This window comes from Triticum urartu, chromosome 5A, assembly GCF_056163025.1.
Source record: "Triticum urartu cultivar PI428250 chromosome 5A, HENAU_Tu73, whole genome shotgun sequence".
Classification (NCBI taxonomy): domain Eukaryota; kingdom Viridiplantae; phylum Streptophyta; class Magnoliopsida; order Poales; family Poaceae; genus Triticum; species Triticum urartu.
Genome location: NC_141877.1, coordinates 79,621,248 through 79,642,307, shown reverse-complemented (window position 1 = coordinate 79,642,307; position 21,060 = coordinate 79,621,248). Strand labels below are relative to the sequence as shown.

At 46.2% G+C, this 21,060-nt stretch overlaps 1 protein-coding gene across 1 annotated transcript; it reads right to left on the bottom strand.

The window, feature by feature from the left end:
* Positions 1-7,579: 7,579 nt before the first annotated feature.
* Positions 7,580-8,392, bottom strand: LOC147970348 (uncharacterized). The gene has a single exon (XM_087523411.1). The coding sequence runs from the start codon at positions 8,390-8,392 to the stop codon at positions 7,580-7,582; it is 813 nt and encodes a 270-aa protein (XP_087379537.1).
* Positions 8,393-21,060: the final 12,668 nt, after the last annotated feature.

Genomic DNA, 21,060 nt, shown 5'->3' with positions numbered 1-21,060 from the left:
GTTCTGATTTGATTTGACGATAGCCCACCCTCAAATCAAAGTTTGGACAGGATAATAGATCCAATAACTGATCAAGAGGACCAATTGATGAAGATATCATCTTTATTCAACACACACACACAAGATAGCCCTTTGGAGTGAACTAAGTGGATTAAGCTTTTATCTTCCAACTCTTCAAGTTGTTGATTTAGCTTAACCAATTAGTTCAGGGTATCTAACACAGATTCTTGGATAAAATAGTGGTTTACTAGAAAACCATCTTGATCATGGACTCAACATAACAGTCAGGGAACAACCCGGTGATACTTCCGAGAAGATATTCGGAAAATCATGAACCACCAATATGCTACTAATCTCGAGAACAATCTTGCTTTCCAGGGCAAGATGATGTGATCAAGAGAGTGATGGATTGACACAATCCCATCTCATTGATCGAGGAGTGCACCAGGGAAAATGGACTAGGTCCCACGATAAATCTTAGGATGATGATTCAATAACCAACACACTAAGAATAAGATTATTGTCCTTTAACTACCAAGCAACGGAGTTGCTAGGAGTATTGATTTCACACATCACAGTTCACCTGTCAGCATTCCGGTTACAATCAACACGGAGACCGATGGATGAATAATGATGGCGAGAAGTATCACTGTGTCAAGAGTTCATAGGAGGTGGTGCAATTCCCATGATATTCTTGATATAAAGATGGTAATACTCCAAGGTAGAACAGAATAAAAGCTGGATTGGCATTTTGACCTGTGGAATACAACTACTTTTACCCAATCCTGGAGATGGATAAGGTACTGGAGTTTGTTTCTCTTAGTCATTCCGAGCTAGAATGGCTAGACGGAACACAAGAATAATAGGCATCGATAACATGAATGCACAACTACTCTTGACCAACAATTGATACAAGAGGGTGAGAATACAACTAAAAAGGGACAACTCAAAGGAACATATAATCTCTTTAAGTTGTAGATGCATCGGTTAGCATGTTGAATAAATTCAACATGTTTCTTATGGATAACTCATGCAGGAAGGTAGGACTGGAAGGTTCACAATATCGAATCAAGAACTCATCAAGAGCACTCTTATTGTGATCTTTTGGTTCAAAGAACTTCTGCCACATTGATCCATGGTATTTGGAAGAATGGTATACCACGGACCTCAGGACTATCGCAAAGGTTACTAATATCCTAAAGATACGAGCAACACTATCAACACGAGGTAGGTAGAGTGAATCTTGGGCTTAAGAACCCAGAAATAGAAAGCCTACTAACTAAATGGCATCATGGGATGCTTTCGAGAATGGTGGCTAGAATCATCACACCGGGAACACAAAACATGGCTAGATTAGCAGGTGACTCCCTAAAACACCTAGGGTCATAATAATAGCTCCAACATATATGTCGAGCCAATAGAGTACCTCAACTCACCGATTAGTGTGGTTGAACTGGCCCAAATGGACATCGGGAACGGAAAGAGGGATTTCCAAATGCATCAGACTATTTAGAAACCTGGGATGACTCAGACAGCATAACAGCTGTAAATGCTCAAAAAGATTTCAAACATCCGGCAAAATGGTGGCATAACCTCTCAACATCATAATATCAAGGTTCTGAGATTAACTAACAACACACGGAGGTAGTAGGAACTGAACTAGGGCTTGAAACCATCAATCCTATAAGTCTACGGATTAGTAACACGTGATCCTGATAGAAAGATGAGAAGCCTAGTTCTTAACCCCCGCAGAAAAGAAGAGGATGACTCAGATCAGAAGGGCATAAGGTAAAGGAGTAAAAGAGCCTTACGTTCCCTTCCCCGAATCAATTCCCTTATATAACTAAAGCATTTCTAGACCCAACTTCAACCAGTTTGGCTTGGTAATCCTACAGGCAGTCAGGCTCTGATAACAAAGATGTCAGGACCCCGATTCAAAGTCACATCGATCTAGCATGTAACACATCATATCACTTTGCGGCCTCACGCACGGTATTCCCACGGGTGCCACCTTACCTGGCCCAGGACCGTTTGCGCCTTTTGGCTCACATATATGATAGTGTCGCTAGCATCCATATGACAGGGAACCCGGGCCGGCTTGACTAATTTCAATCATATACCAAAGCTGTCAGGACCCCGATTCTAAGTCACCTCGATCTAGCATGTAACACATCATATCACTTTGCGGCCTCACGCATGGTATTCCCACGGGTGCCACCTTACCTGGCCTAGGACCGTTTGCGCCTTTTGTCTCACGTATATGATAGTGTCGCTAGCATCCATATGACAAGGAACCCGGGCCGACATGACTAGTCGTGAACCAAAAGTGGCACTAACTTACGGGGACAGGCATACATGAACCAGCATCGAACGTGTCGGTCATCAGCGTGTGAAACCAGGCTATAGCAACTGGGCTAACAGGACTCCGGGAGTCACCATGTGACATTTCCCCGAAGGGACAGACACATGAACTAAGTGGATCACATGCCGGCCAGTCTAAGTGTTCCGGAGCAGTAGTATTGGGCTAGTAGGACTCCGGTAAACCGGGTTGTAGCAGACTACCATGGCTCGGTGGAAGCACCAGACTACATTTCCCCATAAGAGAGGCTACCAAGGATAGACAACTAGGTTGTCGGATCCCACAGATACCAAGCATTTCAATCATACACACAATATGCTCGATATGTGCAAATACAACATGGCATCACAACAAGACTCTATGACTCAGAGTATTTATTCATTAGGCTCCGAGGAGCCAAGTATTACAAACATGGGTCTCACGACCCAACATACAGAGCATACAAGCAACAAGCACAAGCGGAAGCTTAACTTGTCTGAGTACAGACAACTATAAAAGAAAAAGGCTGAGAAGCCTGACTATCTACAAGACCCTGCCGAGGGCACAAGATCGTAGCTGAGGTAACAAGCTAAACGTCGACGTCCACGTGGAACTACTAGAGAGACTGAAGTCTCTCTGCAAAACATAAATTAATAAAACGTGAGTACAAATGTACCCAGCAAGACATACATCAAAACTAACTCAGTATCAATAATGGGGTGGTGGAGTTTAACTGCAGCAAGCCAGCTTTGACTCAGTGGCTAACCTGAACTACGACTGCAAGTAACTCTTTGAGGTGGCGCACACGAGTCCACATATTCACCATATCAATACACCACTACGGATCCGCTCCCATCTCCCTACGAGAAGGCCATCCATAGAACTCATGCTTATCTTGCGATTTTTAGAGTATCCACTTTCACTTGTCCATGAACTGTACAGGCAACCCAGAAGTCCTTTATCGCGGACACGGCTATTTGAATAGATGATGTTAACCCTGCAGGGGTGTACTTCTTCACACATTCTCTCGCCACTTACCAACATGTACACGTCGTGTATCTCGGCAACCTTCAAGCGGAAGCCTGGCGAGGGAGTCAGCCACGACCTGACTAACCACACAAGTCTCTCGTCCAGGTTTATCGCCTATTCGGGTTCCATCCGCAAGGAGATCCGGTCGGGGTGTCGCTCACGGCCCCAAATGATGTGAGCAGGGTTCCCAAGCCCACCATCCGGGTGCCACTTGGTACACCGTGCCACTGTGCCTAGTCTATCCCAAGCCCACCTGTACTGGGTGCCACTTGGTAGACTACTAATACTACCTACAAACAACAGAAACTAGTTGAAACTCCTGGACAGAGATCAGGTTGATTAATAAGTCGAGAGAGCTTTGTGCGCCCGGAGCCCAATGTGTGGTAGTAACTGTTCATGGATCACAAACACAGAACTCAGTTCCTGAGGACGGCTGCAATGAGACAACCCACCATGTACTCCTACATGGCCTCTCACCACTACCTTTACCAAATCGTGTTCACACACTTAGCTCTCAACAGTAGGACATGTTCACAACTTTCTAATTCATCCCTGATGAATCAGAACTGACACAACACTAAGCAATAGCAGGAATAACAAACAAGCATGAATGAGTAGGCACATCAGGGCTGAAATAACTCCTACTCATGCTAGTGGGTTTCATCTATTTACTGTGGCAATGACAGGTCATGTAGAGGAAAGGGGTTCAACTACCGCAGCATGTAACAGTTGAATCGTTGTTGTCGTAATGCAGTAAAAGAGAGCAGGAGCGAGAGAGTGGGATTGTATCGGAATGAACAAGGGGGTTTTTCTTGCCTGGCACTTCTGAAGATAGTATAGTTCTTCATCGGTGTCATCGAACTCATCGTCGGAACATACGTCTACTGAGGGGGAACAACCACCGGCAACAGAGAAATAACACAATCAATGCAATGTAACAATATGATGCATGATAATGACATGGCAAAATGTTGTGATTTCAGCTAATGCAGCTAGCAACGATTTAAATGGAGTTGGTTTGAACACTAGATTCAAAATCAAGCTCCACATAAGGCATTTGAAATACCATTAATTCTAGTTGTCATATACAGTGGCTGTAAGTTTTTCAAACATGCATGAGAATGATACAGATGGATAGATTCGATTTTTCTGATCATTTTTCATATATAAATCTTTTCAATCTGAGTTATAGATTATTTTCTATGATTTTTAGAAGTTTTGGTTATTTTCTAGAATTTTCTGAATGGTTTTAAATCCAGAAAATTATTAACTGCATCAGCATCGCGTCACTGTGATGTCAGCAAGTCAACTACGGCTGACCAAGTCAAACCTGACAAGTGGGGTCCACTGGTCAGTCACACAGTGATGTCTGGGTCACCGACAGTTGGGGTCAGGTCAACAGGCACGTCAGCGTAGTCAAAACTGACACATGGCCCCATGGTAATTAGATTAACCTTAAACTATTTGGTTAGCCGGTTAGTTATGCAGTGGGGCCCGGCTGTCATTGACTGCAGGGGTAATTAGCAGGGTGCTTAGGCCCTAATGGCCGGTTACGCCGGCGGTTAGCAACCGGTGACCATAGCCGACAGCGGAGGTACTCCGGTTGGCCGATTCCGGTAGCCGTTTGAAGCGCGGCTAGGCTCTTTCGAATGCCCGCAGAGAGGCGCGTCGGGTGGTGCAAATGGCAGCTGCAAGGGAGGGCTGTAGCGTCGCCGGCATCGAGGTGGGCGGCGGCGGCGCTCGTGCACATGCGGGCAGCAGTGCTACAGGGCACGGGCGAGCTAGCAAAAGGGATAGTCGGCCTCCTGGAGGCACGACGAGCTCGTTGCCGTGCTCTGCAATGACGGGCGTGGGCTGCAATGGTGGCGCACGACAAGGCAGGCGGCGGCGGAGCTCAGCCATGGCGGTAGCACTAGCTAGAGGTCGAGCGAAGCAACGAGGTTAGTGGTAGGGGAAAGAGGGGCTCATGGAGGACTCACAGAGAAGCTCAGAGTGCTCGGGGAGGTCATGTAGCTCCTGAATTGACAACGAGGATCCGCGGCGACCGACGAGGGGAACTGCGGTGTTGGCGAGGCTTCAGGGTGTCCGGCGTTGCGTGGCTCAGCAAGGGGGTCGAGGACGAAGTGGCAGACCTTCTGGGCGCAGAGAGAGGCTCAGGAGGAGGCGATGGCTATGGTGAATGGCGTCGGTGGCGACGAGCCCTGCTCGGTGGTGAGGGAGAGATGGATCCAGGGAAGGGGAAGGACGAGGGGAGCGAGGGAGAGGACGAGGGGCTGCGTGTCGACGTCTAGAGAGGGCCAAAGCAAAGCGGCAAGCAGCAGGTGGCCGGGTCGTGTGGCCGCGCGCGCTAGGGGCGTGCCCCTGTCGTCTTGGTGTGAGGAAGGGGACGACTGGCGTCGGCCAGTCAGCTGGGCCGGCCTGCTGGGCTAGGACAGCTAGGCCGCCAGGTAAGTTGGCCCAGGTAACTCTCTCTCTTTTATACATTGTTTTCTAATTTTTTCTCTTCTGTTTTGATTTAGTAAAAATACTAAACCATTTTAGTAAATTCTGAAAATATTTCTGGATGCTAACTGAATTATTCCAGAGCCCCAGCAAAAGTTTCAGAATTATTGGAGCTATTGAAACTATATATAGCATTTCAAAGCCACAATTCAAATACATTATGGGTTAATTCAAAAATCCATAAATGGCCAGGAAATATGCTCATCATTTTTGGCAGAGGTTTTCACCTTATCAGAAATCATGAACATTTTCAAAGGTCATTTTGGGTTCTTTGAAAAAGATTTTATTTGAACCTATTTGGATTATTTCTGGTGCTAGGGTTTGATCAATCCCCATTGCAAGCTTAAGCAGAATTTAAACATGATGCAACAACCAAGACTAGTCCACAAGCAAGGCCAAAGCTGGGGCTGTGACATTTGCATGGCGCAAAGCACGGAATGAACCAAAGCTAGCCGGCCACTCTTTCGCATAAGTGCCGCCTTCCACTTTGGAAGCCTATTTGCCATATGATCCACCAAGTACTGAAGTTGCATTGCCGATTTCTTCCTTAATGATAGTGGTAACCCGAGGTACTTGATCAGGAACGATCCCAACACTCAAGCTCGCTACATGCCATCGATATCTCATCCTCAGAGCACCTGATAGGTAGGGATGTAGACTTGCGCAAGTTGATTCTCAGCCCGGCTGCCTCTCCAAATAGCTCAAATAAGCACTTGCAGACTTGAAGGTCGAGCGGGTTGGGCTTGACGAACAATACTATGTCATCTGCAAAAATGGACAAGCGCTTTCTCATCCCTTCACGCGCTAGTGGTGACAGCATGCCTCGACTCATAGCCACCTCGAACATCTTCTGTAGGGGCTCCATAGTTAGGATGAATAGCATTGGTGAGATGGGGTCGCCCTACCATAGCCCTTTGTAGTTGTAAATCGCGTCACCCGGGTCGCCATTCACCATGATCTTAGTTGTTGATGTTGCAAGAATCCCACAGATCCATGATCTCCACCTCGGTCTGAAGCCCATGTGTTGCAAAACCTCAAGAAGGAACGGCCATTTTACCGAGTCGAAGGCTTTTCAGATGTCAGGCTTCAGTAGAACAGATGAGCTCTTCAGAGCGTGCAGTCTCCGCGCCATGCTCTGCACAAGCATGAAGTTATCATGCAATGATCTTCCCTTCACAAACGTACTTTGGCGATTAACAACTAACTTCGGCAGCTCCTCCACCAACCGACAAGCGAGCACTTTTTCGAATATCTTGATGGCCCCGTGCACAAGGTTTATCGGCCGAAAATCCCCCACCTCTAGTGCTCCTTCCTTCTTAGGAAAAAGGGAGACACGAGACTTGTTGATGGCGGCTAAACCCCTCATGTCTCCTTTGTAGAAACAGTCCATTGCCTCCATGAAGTCCTCCTTAATGATGCTCCAACATGTTGCATGGAACCTACCGGTGAACCCGTCCGGTCCCGGGGCCTTGTCTAATGGCATGCTTTTGATTACCTTCTCCACTTCGTCAGTTGTAAATGGTTGCTCGAGATGCAATAAGCCAAGGGGCGGCAGTCCAAGAATACCCAGATTGATAGTATGATTCCTAGCCTTCGAGGCGCCAAATGCTGCACCAAAGTATGCATCAACTGCCGACACAACTTCCTCTTGCCCAGCATATAGGTTCCCATAACTCATATGGCATTCTTTCTCTGCCGGTGATTGGCCTGCTAATGGAAGAGCCTAGTATTGTCGTACCCTTCGCATAGTTGCAGTAGCCGAGACCTTTGCCTCGCTATAGTCCTCTCCAAGGAGCTCAAGCCAAGCAGCTTCTTCTTCAGGCACTTCCTCAGCTCCCGGCCAGCATCTGATAGGACTCTTCCTTCCATGGCTGTGTCAAGTTGCTTGATAACCTCGAGAGCAATAGCTATTTGCAGCTTCACATTCCCTATCCACCTATCACTCCACATTTGGAGGCTCACCGCAGTGGCTTTTAGCTTGTTCTGGAGCGTGAGATAATCATTTGGAGCATCTGGTGTTGAGCTCCAAGCCAGTTTAACCACATCCATAAACCCTTCCACTCTAGTCCAAAACGATTCAAACTTGAACCGACTTTTCATACTGATACCGACATTCATATCGAGCACCAACAGACAGTGATCAGAAATCGCCATACCCAAGGCCGAGAGAAAGCAAGTTGGGTACGCCACATCCCACTCATTCGACACAAACACGTGATCGATTTTCTCCAAGGTGGCAACTCTCCTTTCATTAGACCATGTGTATCCTCTTCCATTCAAGTATATCTCCTTCAATTCGAGGGAATTAAACTTTGAACGAAACCTTCCCAACATCCTGCGATTAATGATGGCATTGTTCTTGTCCTCCTCACATGCAAAAAGGTTGAAATCCCCAGTCACAAGCCAAGGCCCAGCATGCAAGTCTCTAATATCCACCAAGTCTTGCAGAAACGCCACCTTGTCAGGCTCCTCTTGCGGGCCATACACGCACGTGAGCCACCAAGTTGCTGATCGTCGGGACATTTGGCTAGCGCTGTTAGCGTATGATTGGTATGATGCGGGTTAGAGAGGTGAACCAAAGTGGCATCCCGAGCCACCAAAATCCGTCCAGGCGTTTCCAACACAAGCAAATAGAAAAACTTCTCGAACTTAGCACCGAGGCATTGTCGTACAACATTCACGGATACATCATGCAACATTGTCTCTTGGAGACACACTATGGCTAGACTGGCTGCTGTGGCCACCTGATAAACCGTGTTCCGCTGGGCAGGTGTGTTTTGCCCGCGAACATTCCACACTATCATCCTCAATGGTTGAGTATTCATGACACTATCCTACCAAGCCGCCAGCATGGCCATCAGCACATTGCGGTCCCTTCGACGGGCACAGCCGGTGAATCCCAACCAAATAGCGCCAAAATTGTGGCAATGTGTGCGTCGAAAAGCGGCCGAGAGAACAACTCCACATACATCTTAAGCAAATCCTCCGAGATGACTTCCCCTTCATGTGCCAAACACAGTTTGCGGATGAGAACTTGGTGTTGCTTGGATGCCCCATACTTGGCCAACCTCGCACTCCTCCTCGCATACCCTCCATTCTTCTCTTCTTCCTCGGGTTACGAGTTTGCGCCACACCGGACCGACTAGGTGGTAACGGTAACAGCGGAGAGAGGGATATGCACATCTCAGCCCTCATCCTCTGAACGTCTCTATGCTGCAACACAGCCCCATCATCACGGAACGGCGAAGCGGGCACCTGTTCCAACCCAAACGCATTGGCTGACGTGGGCGCATCCGCTGCTTCTTCCTCCAGCTGTGTATTCCGTACGTTGCATGTTGCATGGGTGCAACTACTCTCCGATAGGCACACTTAGAAAGTTTGCATGGCCTCCACCTGCCCATTTTGTCCGAACCTTCATGTGTCGCTCCCCAAGTCGTGAGACACCGATTCCAGCGCATCCTAGGAAACCGCTGCAAGGCTGGCACTATCCTCATCCCACGGTCCCACTAAGGAGATATGACACGATCCTATCTGTATGGAATCGCGACCGCAGACACCTGCAGCATCCACCTGATCCCCAGAACTAGTCACCTCAGGCTCACCACCAGTGATGTCGGCCCACGCCCATCTCATCCGCTGCACCGAGGCAGGGAGACAGGCTGTTCCTCCACCTCATTTGCGCCCCCACCGGGCCCTACCTGCTCCGCATGGCCAACGGAGGTGACAGGCGTCCCGGAATGCTACATGATTGGCCGCCGAAAAGCGATATCATCCTCCGGCCCCACATCCTGGCCCAAGCGAATCCCGTGACGGCAGCCACGCGACTATTGCTGACTGGCGTGCTGGCCGAACCTGAGGCGATTTGAACCTGCCGCCCTACCGGCGGCGGCGCCGCCGTCGACGACCGAATGGTGCTTGCCGAAAACTCACCAGCACTAGCAACGCCCCTCCCGGGCCTGTCCATACCACCTTAGGGTGGCGCATCATCACTCCGAGAAGAAGGCGCCGGCGATGGCGGCGGCGGCGGTGGAGGGGGTGGCGCCGGCCCGTGTCACCTTCGTCAACCAGCACCAGCTCCACAAGGACAGTAATGTCAATCGGATACCACAGCGTCTTGGCCTGCCATCCAGAACCCACCTGATGTCCGTTCGCTTCCGCCCAAAGATTCCGCCTTGGCTCGTCAATGTAGAGCATCTGGCGATGCGGGATCCTGTGCGGCCTGTCCATTCGAAGCCACACACGAAAATCCGCCATGTCCAGTTGCCGAGCAGTGCTATCATCGACCCCCACGACATACCCCAAGACCATGCAAGATCACAGTTGCCCTCCTCTGGTTCCAAGCATGCGCCAGAACGCCACGCAGAGCAATCAGCACCAGAAATGGCAGCGCCGCTGCCGTGGCCTGCGGCTGCCAGTTCCACGGCCGCAAGTTCAGCACGAACCATCCTATCACGGGTCGCTCCCTCCCAGCATAGAAAAAGGAAGTCGTCGGGGTAGAAGGCCCGGATAGACATATCTGCCAGACCAATATCAAACGCCGCATGCAAGGCCTCTACCGCCGACACCAAATCCACCGTAGACCTGTTGCCGGTCACCGTAACCAGGACGGCACGGGCGAGCTCAGCCTCCATCTGCCAGGTGTCGTCAGCCACTTCCAGGAAGCAGGCCTCCACCAGATCCTCGCACTCATCATGCACCGACACCGCCACCGGCATCTCCGATGCCCACTGGTCGAAGGGCACCGAGAACTCCGGTCCCGCAGTCTCAGTAGCGACCTGCCTCGCAACCGCACCAGTGTCCGGCATCGCACCTAGGGAAGGCGCACGCACCACATCACTCTAGAGCTGAACGGCACCCGGGGGAGGAAGGCGAGGCGGAGGTGACGGAAACATCCTCGTGGCATCCGAGCGTCGCGGTGATGAGGGAGCAACCTCCTCGACCCGACGATGCAGAGCAAGCGGCAGCACAGATTAGTCCATGGAGAAGGGCTACGTGGCCTAGTGCAGCCACACGAGATGTGACCGACACCCTGGCAACGCGCGCAGAAGGGCAGGTTTGAGCAGTCCACCGAGGTGTGCCCGTCGCTCCCACAGTTGTAGCAGCACCCATGGAGTTCCGCTGGAAGCCGCGAGGATGGATGCGGATGAGGGGCTGTGATGTCTACTACACAACCTTCTTCTTGTAGACGTTGTTGGGCCTCCAAGTGCAGAGGTTTGTAGGACAGTAGCAAATTTCCCTCAAGTGGATGACCTAAGATTTATCAATCCGTAGGAGGCGTAGGATGAAGATGGTCTCTCTCAAGCAACCCTGCAACCAAATAACAAAGAGTCTCTTGTGTCCCCAACACACCCAATACAATGGTAAATTGTATAGGTGCACTAGTTCGGCGAGGAGATGGTGATACAAGTGCAATATGGATAGTAGATAATGGTTTTTGCAATCTGAAAATATAAAAACAGCAAGGTAACTAATGATAAAAGTGAGCGTAAATGGTATTGCAATGCGTTGAAACAAGGTCTAGGGTTCATACTTTCACTAGTGCATGTTCTCTCAACAATAATAACATAATTGGATCACATAACTATCCCTCAACATGCAACAAAGAGTCACTCCAAAGTCACTAATAGTGGAGAACGAACAAAGAGATTATGGTAGGGTACGAAACCACCTCAAAGTTATTCTTCCCAATCAATCTGTTGGGCTATTACTATAAGTGTCACAAACAGCCCTAGAGTTTGTACTAGAATAACACCTTAAAACACAAATCAACCAAAACCCTAATGTCACCTAGATACTCCAATGTCACCTCAAGTATCCGTGGGTATGATTATACAATATGCATCACACAATCTCATATTCATCTATTCAACCAACACATAGAACCTCAAAGAGTTCCCCAAAGTTTCTACCGGAGAGTCAAGAAGAAAACGTGTGCCAACCCATATGCATAGGTTCATGGGCGGAACCCGCAAGTTGATCGCAAAAACATACATCAAGTGAATCATAGAATACCCCATTGTCACCACAGGTATCTGACCCAAGACATACATCAAGTGTTTTCAAATCCTTAAAGACTCAATCCGATAAGATAACTTCAAAGGGAAAACTCAATCCATTACAAGAGAGTAGAGGGGGAGAAACATCATAAGATCCAACTATAATAGCAAAGCTCGCGATACATCAAGATCGTACCACCTCAAGAACACGAGAGAGAGAGAGAGAGAGAGAGATCAAACACATAGCTACTAGTACATACCCTTGGCCCCGAGGGAGAACTACTCCCTCCTCGCCATGGAGAGCACCGGGATGATGAAGATGACCACCGGAGAGGGATTTCCCCCTCTTGTAGGGTGCCGGAACGGGTCTAGATTGGTTTTCGGTGGCTACGGAGGCTTCTGGCGGCGGAACTCCCGATCTATTGTGCTCCCCGATCGTTTTAGGGTATATGGATATATATAGGCGGAAGAAATACGTCAGGGAGCCACGAGGGGCCCACGAGGATGGAGGGCACGTCTAGGGGGGTGGGCGCGCCCCCCTACCTCGTGGCTTCCTCGAAGCTTCCTTGACGTGGACTCCAAGTCTCCCGGGTTGCTTTCCTTCCAAAAATAAATTCCGTGAAGTTTCAGTTCAATTGGACTCCGTTTGATTTTCCTTTTCTTCAAAACACTGAAACAAGGGAAAAAATAGGAACTGGCACTGGGCTCTGGGTCAATAGGTTAGTCCCCAAAATAATATAAAAGTGGATAATAAAGCCCAATAATGTCCAAAACAAAAGATAATATAGCATGGAGCAATAAAAAATTATAGATACGTTGGAGACGTATCAGCATCCCCAAGCATAATTCCTGCTCGTCCACGAGTAGGTAAATGATAAAAACAGAATTTTTGATGTGGAGTGCTACTTGGCATAATTTCAATGTAATTCTTCTTAATTGTGGTATGAATATTCAAATCCGAAAGATTCAAGATAAAAGTTCATATTGACATAAAAATATTAATACTTCAAGCATACTAACTAAACAATTATGTCCTCTCAAAATAACATGGCCAAAGAAAGTTCAACCCTACAAAATCATATAGTTTAGTTATGCTCCATTTTCGTCACACAAGAATGCTCTCATCATGCACAACCCCGATGACAAGCCAAGCAATTGTTTCATACTTTAGTAATCTCAAACTTTATAAACCTTCACGCAATACATGAGCGCGAGCCATGGATATAGCACTATGGGTGGAATAGAATATGATGATGGGGGTTATGTGGAGAAGACAAAAAGGAGAAAGTCTCACATCAACGAGGCTAATCAATGAGCTATGGAGATGCCCATCGATTGATGTTAATGCAAGGAGTAGGGATTGCCATGCGACGGATGCACTAGAGCTATAAATGTATGAAAGCTCAACAAAAGAAACTAAGTGGGTGTGCATCCAACTTGCTTGCTCACGAAGACCTAGGGCACTTGAGGAGGCCCATTGTTGGAATATACAAGCCAAGTTCTATAATGAAAAATTACCACTAGTTTATGGAAGTGACAAAACAAGAGACTCTCTATCATGAAGATTATGGTGCTACTTTGAAGCACAAGTGCGGTAGAGTAGCATTGTCCCTTATATTTATTTTTTTATTTTTTATTTGGCCTTTCCCTTTTTTATTTGGCCTTTCTTTTTATTTGGCCCCTTCTTTTTTTGGCCTTTCTCTTTTTTTGGGACAATACTCTATGAATGATGATCATCACACTTCTATTTACTTACAACTCAAGAATTACAACTCGATACTTAGAACAAGATATAACTCTATATGAATGCCTCCGGCAGTGTACCGGAATTGCGATGAATCAAGTGTGACATGTATGAAAAATTATGAATAGTGGCTTTGCCACAAATACGATGTCAACTACATGATCATGCAAAGCAATATGACAATGATGATGCATGTCATAATAAACAGAACGGTGGAAAGTTGCATGGCGATATATCTCGGAATGGCTATGGAAATGCCATAATAGGTAGGTATGGTGGCTGTTTTGAGGAAGATATAAGGAGGTTTATGTGTGACAGAGCGTATCGTATCACGGGGTTTGGATGCACCGGCGAAGTTTGCACCAACTCTCAATGTGATAAAGGGCAATGCACGGTACCGAAGAGGCTAGCAATGATGGAAGGGTAAGAGTGCGTATAATCCATGGACTCAACATTAGTCATAAAGAACTCACATACTTATTGCAAAAATCTACAAGTCATCAAAAAAAAAGCATTACGCGCATGCTCCTAGGGGGATAGATTGGTAGGAAAAGACCATCGCTCGTCCCCGACCGCTACTCATAAAAAAGACAATCAAATAACACCTCATGTTTCAAATTTGTTACACAACGTTTACCATACGTGCATGATACGGGACTTGCAAACTTCAACACAAGTATTCCTCAAATTCACAACTACCCAACTAGCACAACTTTGATATCACTATCTCCATATCTCAAAACAATCATCAAGTATCAAACTTCTCTTAGTATTCAATGCACTTATATGAAAGTTTTTATTATATCCCTCTTGGATGCCCATCATATTAGGACTAGTTTCATAACCAAAGCAAACTACCATGCTGTTCTAAAGACTCTCAAAATGATATAAGTGAAGCATGAGAGTTCATCTATTTCTATAAAATAAAACCACCACCGTGCTCTAAAAATATATAAGTGAAGCACTAGAGCAACAACAAACTACTCCGGAAGATATAAGTGAAGATCAATGAGTAGTCAAATAATTATGCAACTATATGAAGACTATCTAACATTTAATAATTTCAGATCTTGGTATTTTATTAAAACAGCAAGCAAAACTAAATAAAATAAAATGACGCTCCAAGCAAAACACATATCAATGAACGAAGACGAAAGAGGGGATTCCTTCCGGGGCATCCCCATGCTTAGGCTTTTAGTTTTCCTTGAATATTGCCTTGGGGTGCCTTGGGCATCCCAAAGCTTAGGCTCTTTCCACTCCTTATTCCATAGTCCATCGAATCTTTACCCAAAACTTGAAAACTTCACAACACAAAACTTAACAGAAAACTCGTGAGCTCTGTTAGCGAAAGAAAACAAGACACCACTTCAAGGTACTGTAATGAACTCATTATTTATTTATATTGGCATTAAACCTACTGTATTCCAACTTCTCTATGGATTATAAACTATTTTACTAGCCATAGATTCATCAAAATAAGCAAACAGCATACGAAAAACTGAATATGTCAAAAACAGAATAGTCTATAGTAATCTGTAACTAGCGCACACTTCTGGAACTCATAAAATTCTCAAATTGCTGGACGTGAGGAATTTCTCTATTAATCATCTTCAAAAATAATTAACTAAATAGCACTCCCCAATAAAAAATGGCAGCAATTCTCGTGAGCGCTAAAGTTTCTGTTTTTTACAGCATGATCGCAAAGACTTTCCCCAAGTCTTCCCAAAGGTTCTACTTGGCACAAACACTAATTAAAACATAAAAAATCAATCATAACAAAGGCTATATAAATTATTTATTACTAAACATGAGCAAAAATCAAGTAACAAAAATAAAGTTGGGTTGCCTCCCAACAAGCACTATCGTTTAACGCCCCTTGCTAGGCATGATGATTTCAATGATGCTCACATAAAAGATAAGGATTGTAATATAAAGAGAGCATCATGAAGAATATGACTAGGAAATTTAAGTCTAACCCACTTCCTATGCATAGGGATTTTGTGAGCAAACAACTTGTGGGAACAAGAATCAACTTGCATAGGAAGGTAAAACTAGCATAACTTTAAAACTTTAAGCACATAGAGAGGAAACTTGATATTATTACAATTCCTACAAGCATATGTTCCTCCCTCAAAATAATTTTCAGTAGCATCATGAATGAATTCAACAATATAACTATCACACGAAGCATTCTTTTCACGATCTACGAGCATAGAATTTTTATTACTCTCCGCATAAGCAAAATTCTTCTCATTCGGAATAGTATGAGTATCATAAGAGACTTGAATACTATAAATTGTTTCCACGTTAAAGGAGTAATTTTCAGAGAAAGGGTACTCATAATCATGACAAGTTTTATAAATATAATCATCACTACTCTTTTTAGCATAAGTTTTATCACAATAATCATCATAAGTAGCAACTTTGTTCTCATCATAATCGATTGAAACCTCTTCCGAAATAGTGGATACATCACTAAATAAAGTCATGACCTCTCCAAATCCACTTTCATAAATATTATAAGATTCAACATCCTCCAAAATAGTGGGATCATTACTTCCTAAAGTTGACACTCTTCCAAACCCACTTTCATCAATATAATCATCATAGGTAGAAGGCATGCTATCATCATCAAAACTTGGGAGGATAAAAATATCATCATTATTAAACATAGCATCCCCAAGCTTGGGACAAACATTAATTTCAGCAAATATATTCTCAAATATGTCATCCTCATCAAACATAGCATCCCCAAGCTTGGGCCTTTTCGTATCATAAGCATAACCACTCTCATCATTAATAGTATGGATAGCACCAATAGTATAGCAATTATCATTTTCTTCCAAGCAAGTGCCAAAAAGATTTTCAAGATCATAAGGAGTATCATTATCTTCCCAATCATAATCATCACAACAAGCAATAGGCATAACGAGATCATCATCAAGTGCATCATCTTCATTTTCATGAGGCACAACAATAATAGGAGCAACATTATTTGGGAGAGATATCTTTTTACCTCTCTTCCTTTTTCTTTTCTTATTCTTCACCTTATGTGTGGGTTGAATCCTCTTTTTGGAGCTCCTTATTAATGAGATTGGTTGAATAGAAGGCTCCTCCTCGTTACCTGATTCATCATAAGAAATAATAGGAGAATATTGGGAAGTCTCTTCCCTTTCATTAGTGTTCTCTTCATCTTCTATTTGCTTTCTTTTCTTTATGTAATTGGCAATATAAGGATTTTCAATGCAATTCACCGCACAATACATATAAATTTCCTCTAGATCAAAACCAAGAAGTTTATAACGGGTAAATTCTGGAAGATGCTTAGTTATACGTTTCATTTCTTCGTAGCCCATAAGCAAACTAAGTTCATTATAATGTGCAACGGAAATCAAGTCATCACAATTTTTGGACACGATATGATCATGAAACAATTTGCATCGGATAGCTAAATGACCCTGTTCATTGCAAAGTCCACAAGTACAGCCAAGAAAATTTAAATTTTCAGCGCAATCATCTAGCCTTTCTTGCAACAATTTAGTTTCTAAGTAGTTATGCCTCTTGTAATATCTATCTTCCCTATTTGGTGTGTACTTATAAACCCAATGCAATCCACAAAAATTGACATGTTTATAGGAGACATTTTCATCATAACTAGTGCAATCATCATTAGTACCATGGATATTCAAGGACTTCATACTAACAACATTGCAATCATGCTCATCATTCAAATATTTAGTGCCAAACATTCTAATGCATTCTTCTTCTAGCACTTGAGGACAATTATCGGAATCCTTATTTTCATGATAGATATTAAAGAGATGAAGCATATGAGGTACTCTCAATTCCATTTTTTTGTAGTTTTCTTTTATAAACTAATCTAGTGATAAAACAAGAAACAAAAAGATTCGATTGCAAGATCTAAAGATATACCTTCAAGCGCAAACCTCCCCGGAAACGGCGCCAGAAAAGAGCTTGATGTCTACTACACAACCTTCTTCTTGTAGACGTTGTTGGGCCTCCAAGCGCAGAGGTTTGTAGGATAGTAGCAAATTTCCCTCAAGTGGATGACCTAAGGTTTATCAATCCGTAGGAGGCGTAGGATGAAGATGGTCTCTCTCAAGCAACCCTGCAACCAAATAACAAAGAGTCTCTTGTGTCCCCAACACACCCAATACAATTGTAAATTGTATAGGTGCACTAGTTCGGCGAAGAGATGGTCATACAAGTGCAATATGGATAGTAGATAATGGTTTTTGCAATCTGAAAATATAAAAACAGCAAGGTAACTAATGATAAAAGTGAGCGTAAACGGTATTGCAATGCGTTGAAACAAGGCCTAGGGTTCATACTTTCACTAGTGCAAGTTCTCTCAACAATAATAACATAATTGGATCACATAACTATCCCTCAACATGCAACAAAGAGTCACTCCAAAGTCCCTAATAGCGGAGAACGAACAAAGAGATTATGGTAGGGTACGAATCCACCTCAAAGTTATTGAGGGAGTCCTGGATTAGGGGGTGTTCGGGTAGCCGGACTATACCTTCAGCCGGACTCCTGGACTATGAAGATACAAGATTGAAGACTTCGTCCCGTGTCCGGATGGGACTTTCCTTGGCGTGGAAGGCAAGCTTGGCGATGCGGATATTCAAGATCTCCTACCATTGTAACCGACTTTATGTAACCCTAACCCTATCCGGTGTCTATATAAACCGGAGGGTTGTAGTCCGTAGGCAATCAACTCCATACACAACAATCATACCATAGGCTAGCTTCTAGGGTTTAGCCTCCTTGATCTCGTGGTAGATCTACTCTTGTACTACCCATATCATCAATATTAATCAAGAAGGAGTAGGGTATTACCTCCATCGAGAGGGCCCGAACCTGGGTAAAAAACATCTTGTCCCTTGTCTCCTGTTACCATCCGGCCTTGACGCACAGTTCGGGACCCCCTACCCGAGATCCACCGATTTTGACACCGACATTGATGCTTTCATTGAGAGTTCCTCTGTGTCGTCTCCTTTAGGCCCGATGGCTCCTTTGATCATCAACGACGATACGGTCTAGGGTGAAACTTTTCTCCCCGAACAGATCTTCGTCTTCGGCGGCTTCGCTCTGCGGGCCAATTCACTCGGCCACCTGGAGCAGATCAAAAGCTACACCCCTGGCCATCAGGTCAGGTTTGGAAGCCTAAACTACACGGCTGACATCCACGGGGACTTGATCTTCGACGGATTCGAGCCACAGCCAAGCGCGCCGCACTGTCTCGATGGGCATGATATAGCTCTGCCACCGAACAGCACCTTGGAGGCCGCATACGCATCAGTTTCGACCATTGATTCGGACCATACTGCGCCGATCGAGGATCAGCGGTTAGACGCTACCTCAGGGGCTGCGATCTCAGAGGCGATCAAGCCGAACTCCAGCCCCGCACTCCGCATGGCCCATGACTCTGAGGATCCGGACTCCTCCCCGGACTTCGAACCCCCCGCGCCCCTGCCAATCGAATCCGATTGGGCGCCGATAATGGAGTTCACAGCCGCAGACATCTTTCAGCATTCGCCTTTTGGCGACATCCTGAACTCTCTTAAGTCTCTCTCTTTATCAGGAGAGCCCTGGCCGGAGTACGGTCAGCGAGGGTGGGATACAGACGATAAGGAAATTCAAAGCCCACCCACCACCCACTTTGTAGCCACTGTCGACGATCTAACCGACATGCTTGACTTCAGCTCCGAAGATATCAACGGCATGGACGACGATGTAGGAGACGAACAGGAACCAGCACCGGTAGGGCGCGGGAAGGCCACCTCGTCATATGACATATATATGGTGGATACTCCAAAAGATGGAGATGGCGATGGAACAGTGGGGGATGACGCCCCCATGAAACAGCCAAAGCGCCAGCGTCAACGGCGCCGCTCTAAATCCTGCCAAAGCAAAAACGGTGATTCCGGCACGGGAGATAATACTACCCCGGATAACGCCGAAGAACACCCACCTCAGCAAGATTCGGCACAGGAAGATGGAGAAGCCAGCCCTCATGAGAGAGCGGCAGACCGAGAGGTCGAGGATGATAACTATACGCCTCCCTCCGAAGACGAGGCAAGCCTTGATGACGACGAATTCGTCATACCATCAGACCCCGCCGAACAAGAGCGTTTTAAATGCAGGCTTTTAGCCACGGCAAGCAGCCTCAAGAAAAAGCAGCAACAGCTTAAAGCTGCCCAAGATTTACTAGCTGACAGATGGACTGAAGTCCTTACGGCCGAAGAGTATGAACTCGAACGCCCCTCCAAGAGTCACCCGAAGCGCAGGCTGCTACCCCGATCAGAGGAGGAAGCACCTACATCACCAGCGCATGACATGGCAGACCGGCCACCTCGCGGCCGCGACAGAGAGGCCCCTTGGCCCTCCACCCAAGCCATGCCCCGACGCCGCTCAACTAAGGCACGGGAAAATGCGCCCGACCTGCGAGACATACTGGAGGATAAGACAAGACAAACAAGATCGATCTACGGATCGCGCAGGTGCCCTATGGCATGTGACAATGATCTTCACTTCGGATACAACAAATCCGGCCGGGCCGAACACAACAGACATAGCGCTTCCAAGCTACGTCATGATATAGCCCAGTACAGAGGCGCTGCACACCCGCTATGCTTCACGAATGAAGTAATGGATCATAAAATCCCATAGGGCTTCAAACCCGTAAACATCGAATCATACGATGGCACAACAGACCCGGCGGTATGGATCGAGGATTATCTCGTTCACATCCACAAGGCACGCGGCGATGATCTACACTCCATCAAATACCTCCCGCTCAAACTTAAAGGACCGGCCCGGCATTGGCTTAACAGCTTGCCAGCAGACTCAATCGGTTCTTGGGAGGACCTGGAAGCCGCATTCCTCGACAACTTCCAGGGCACTTACGTGCGACCGCCGGATGCCGACGACTTAAGCCACATAATTCAGCAGCCAGAGGAATTGGCCAGACAATTCTGGACACGGTTCCTAACAAAGAAAAACCAAATAGTCGACTGTCCGGACGTAGAGGACCTAGCAGCCTTCAAGCATAACATCCGCGACGAGTGGCTTGCCCGGCACCTGGGACAGGAAAAGCCTAAATCGATGGCAGCCCTCACGACACTCATGACCCGCTTTTGCACGGGAGAAGACAGCTGGCTAGCTCGCAGTAACAACTTATCAAAGAACCCTGGTAATTTGGATACCAAGGACAAAAGTGGCAGGACACGTCGGAATAAGCAAAAACGCCACGCTAACAGTGACAACAATGAAGACACAGCAGTCAATGCCGGATTCAAAGGCTATAAATCCTGTCAGCGGAAAAAGCCATTCAAAAAGAATACTCAGGGCCCGTCCAGTTTGGACCGAATACTCGATCGCTTGTGCCAGATACATGGCACCCCCGAAAGGCCAGCCAATCA

What these genes read in the sequence shown, in the direction of transcription:
- LOC147970348 (XM_087523411.1), bottom strand. Translation starts at nt 8,392, where the DNA reads ATGTCCCGACGATCAGCAACTTGGTGGCTCACGTGCGTGTATGGCCCG.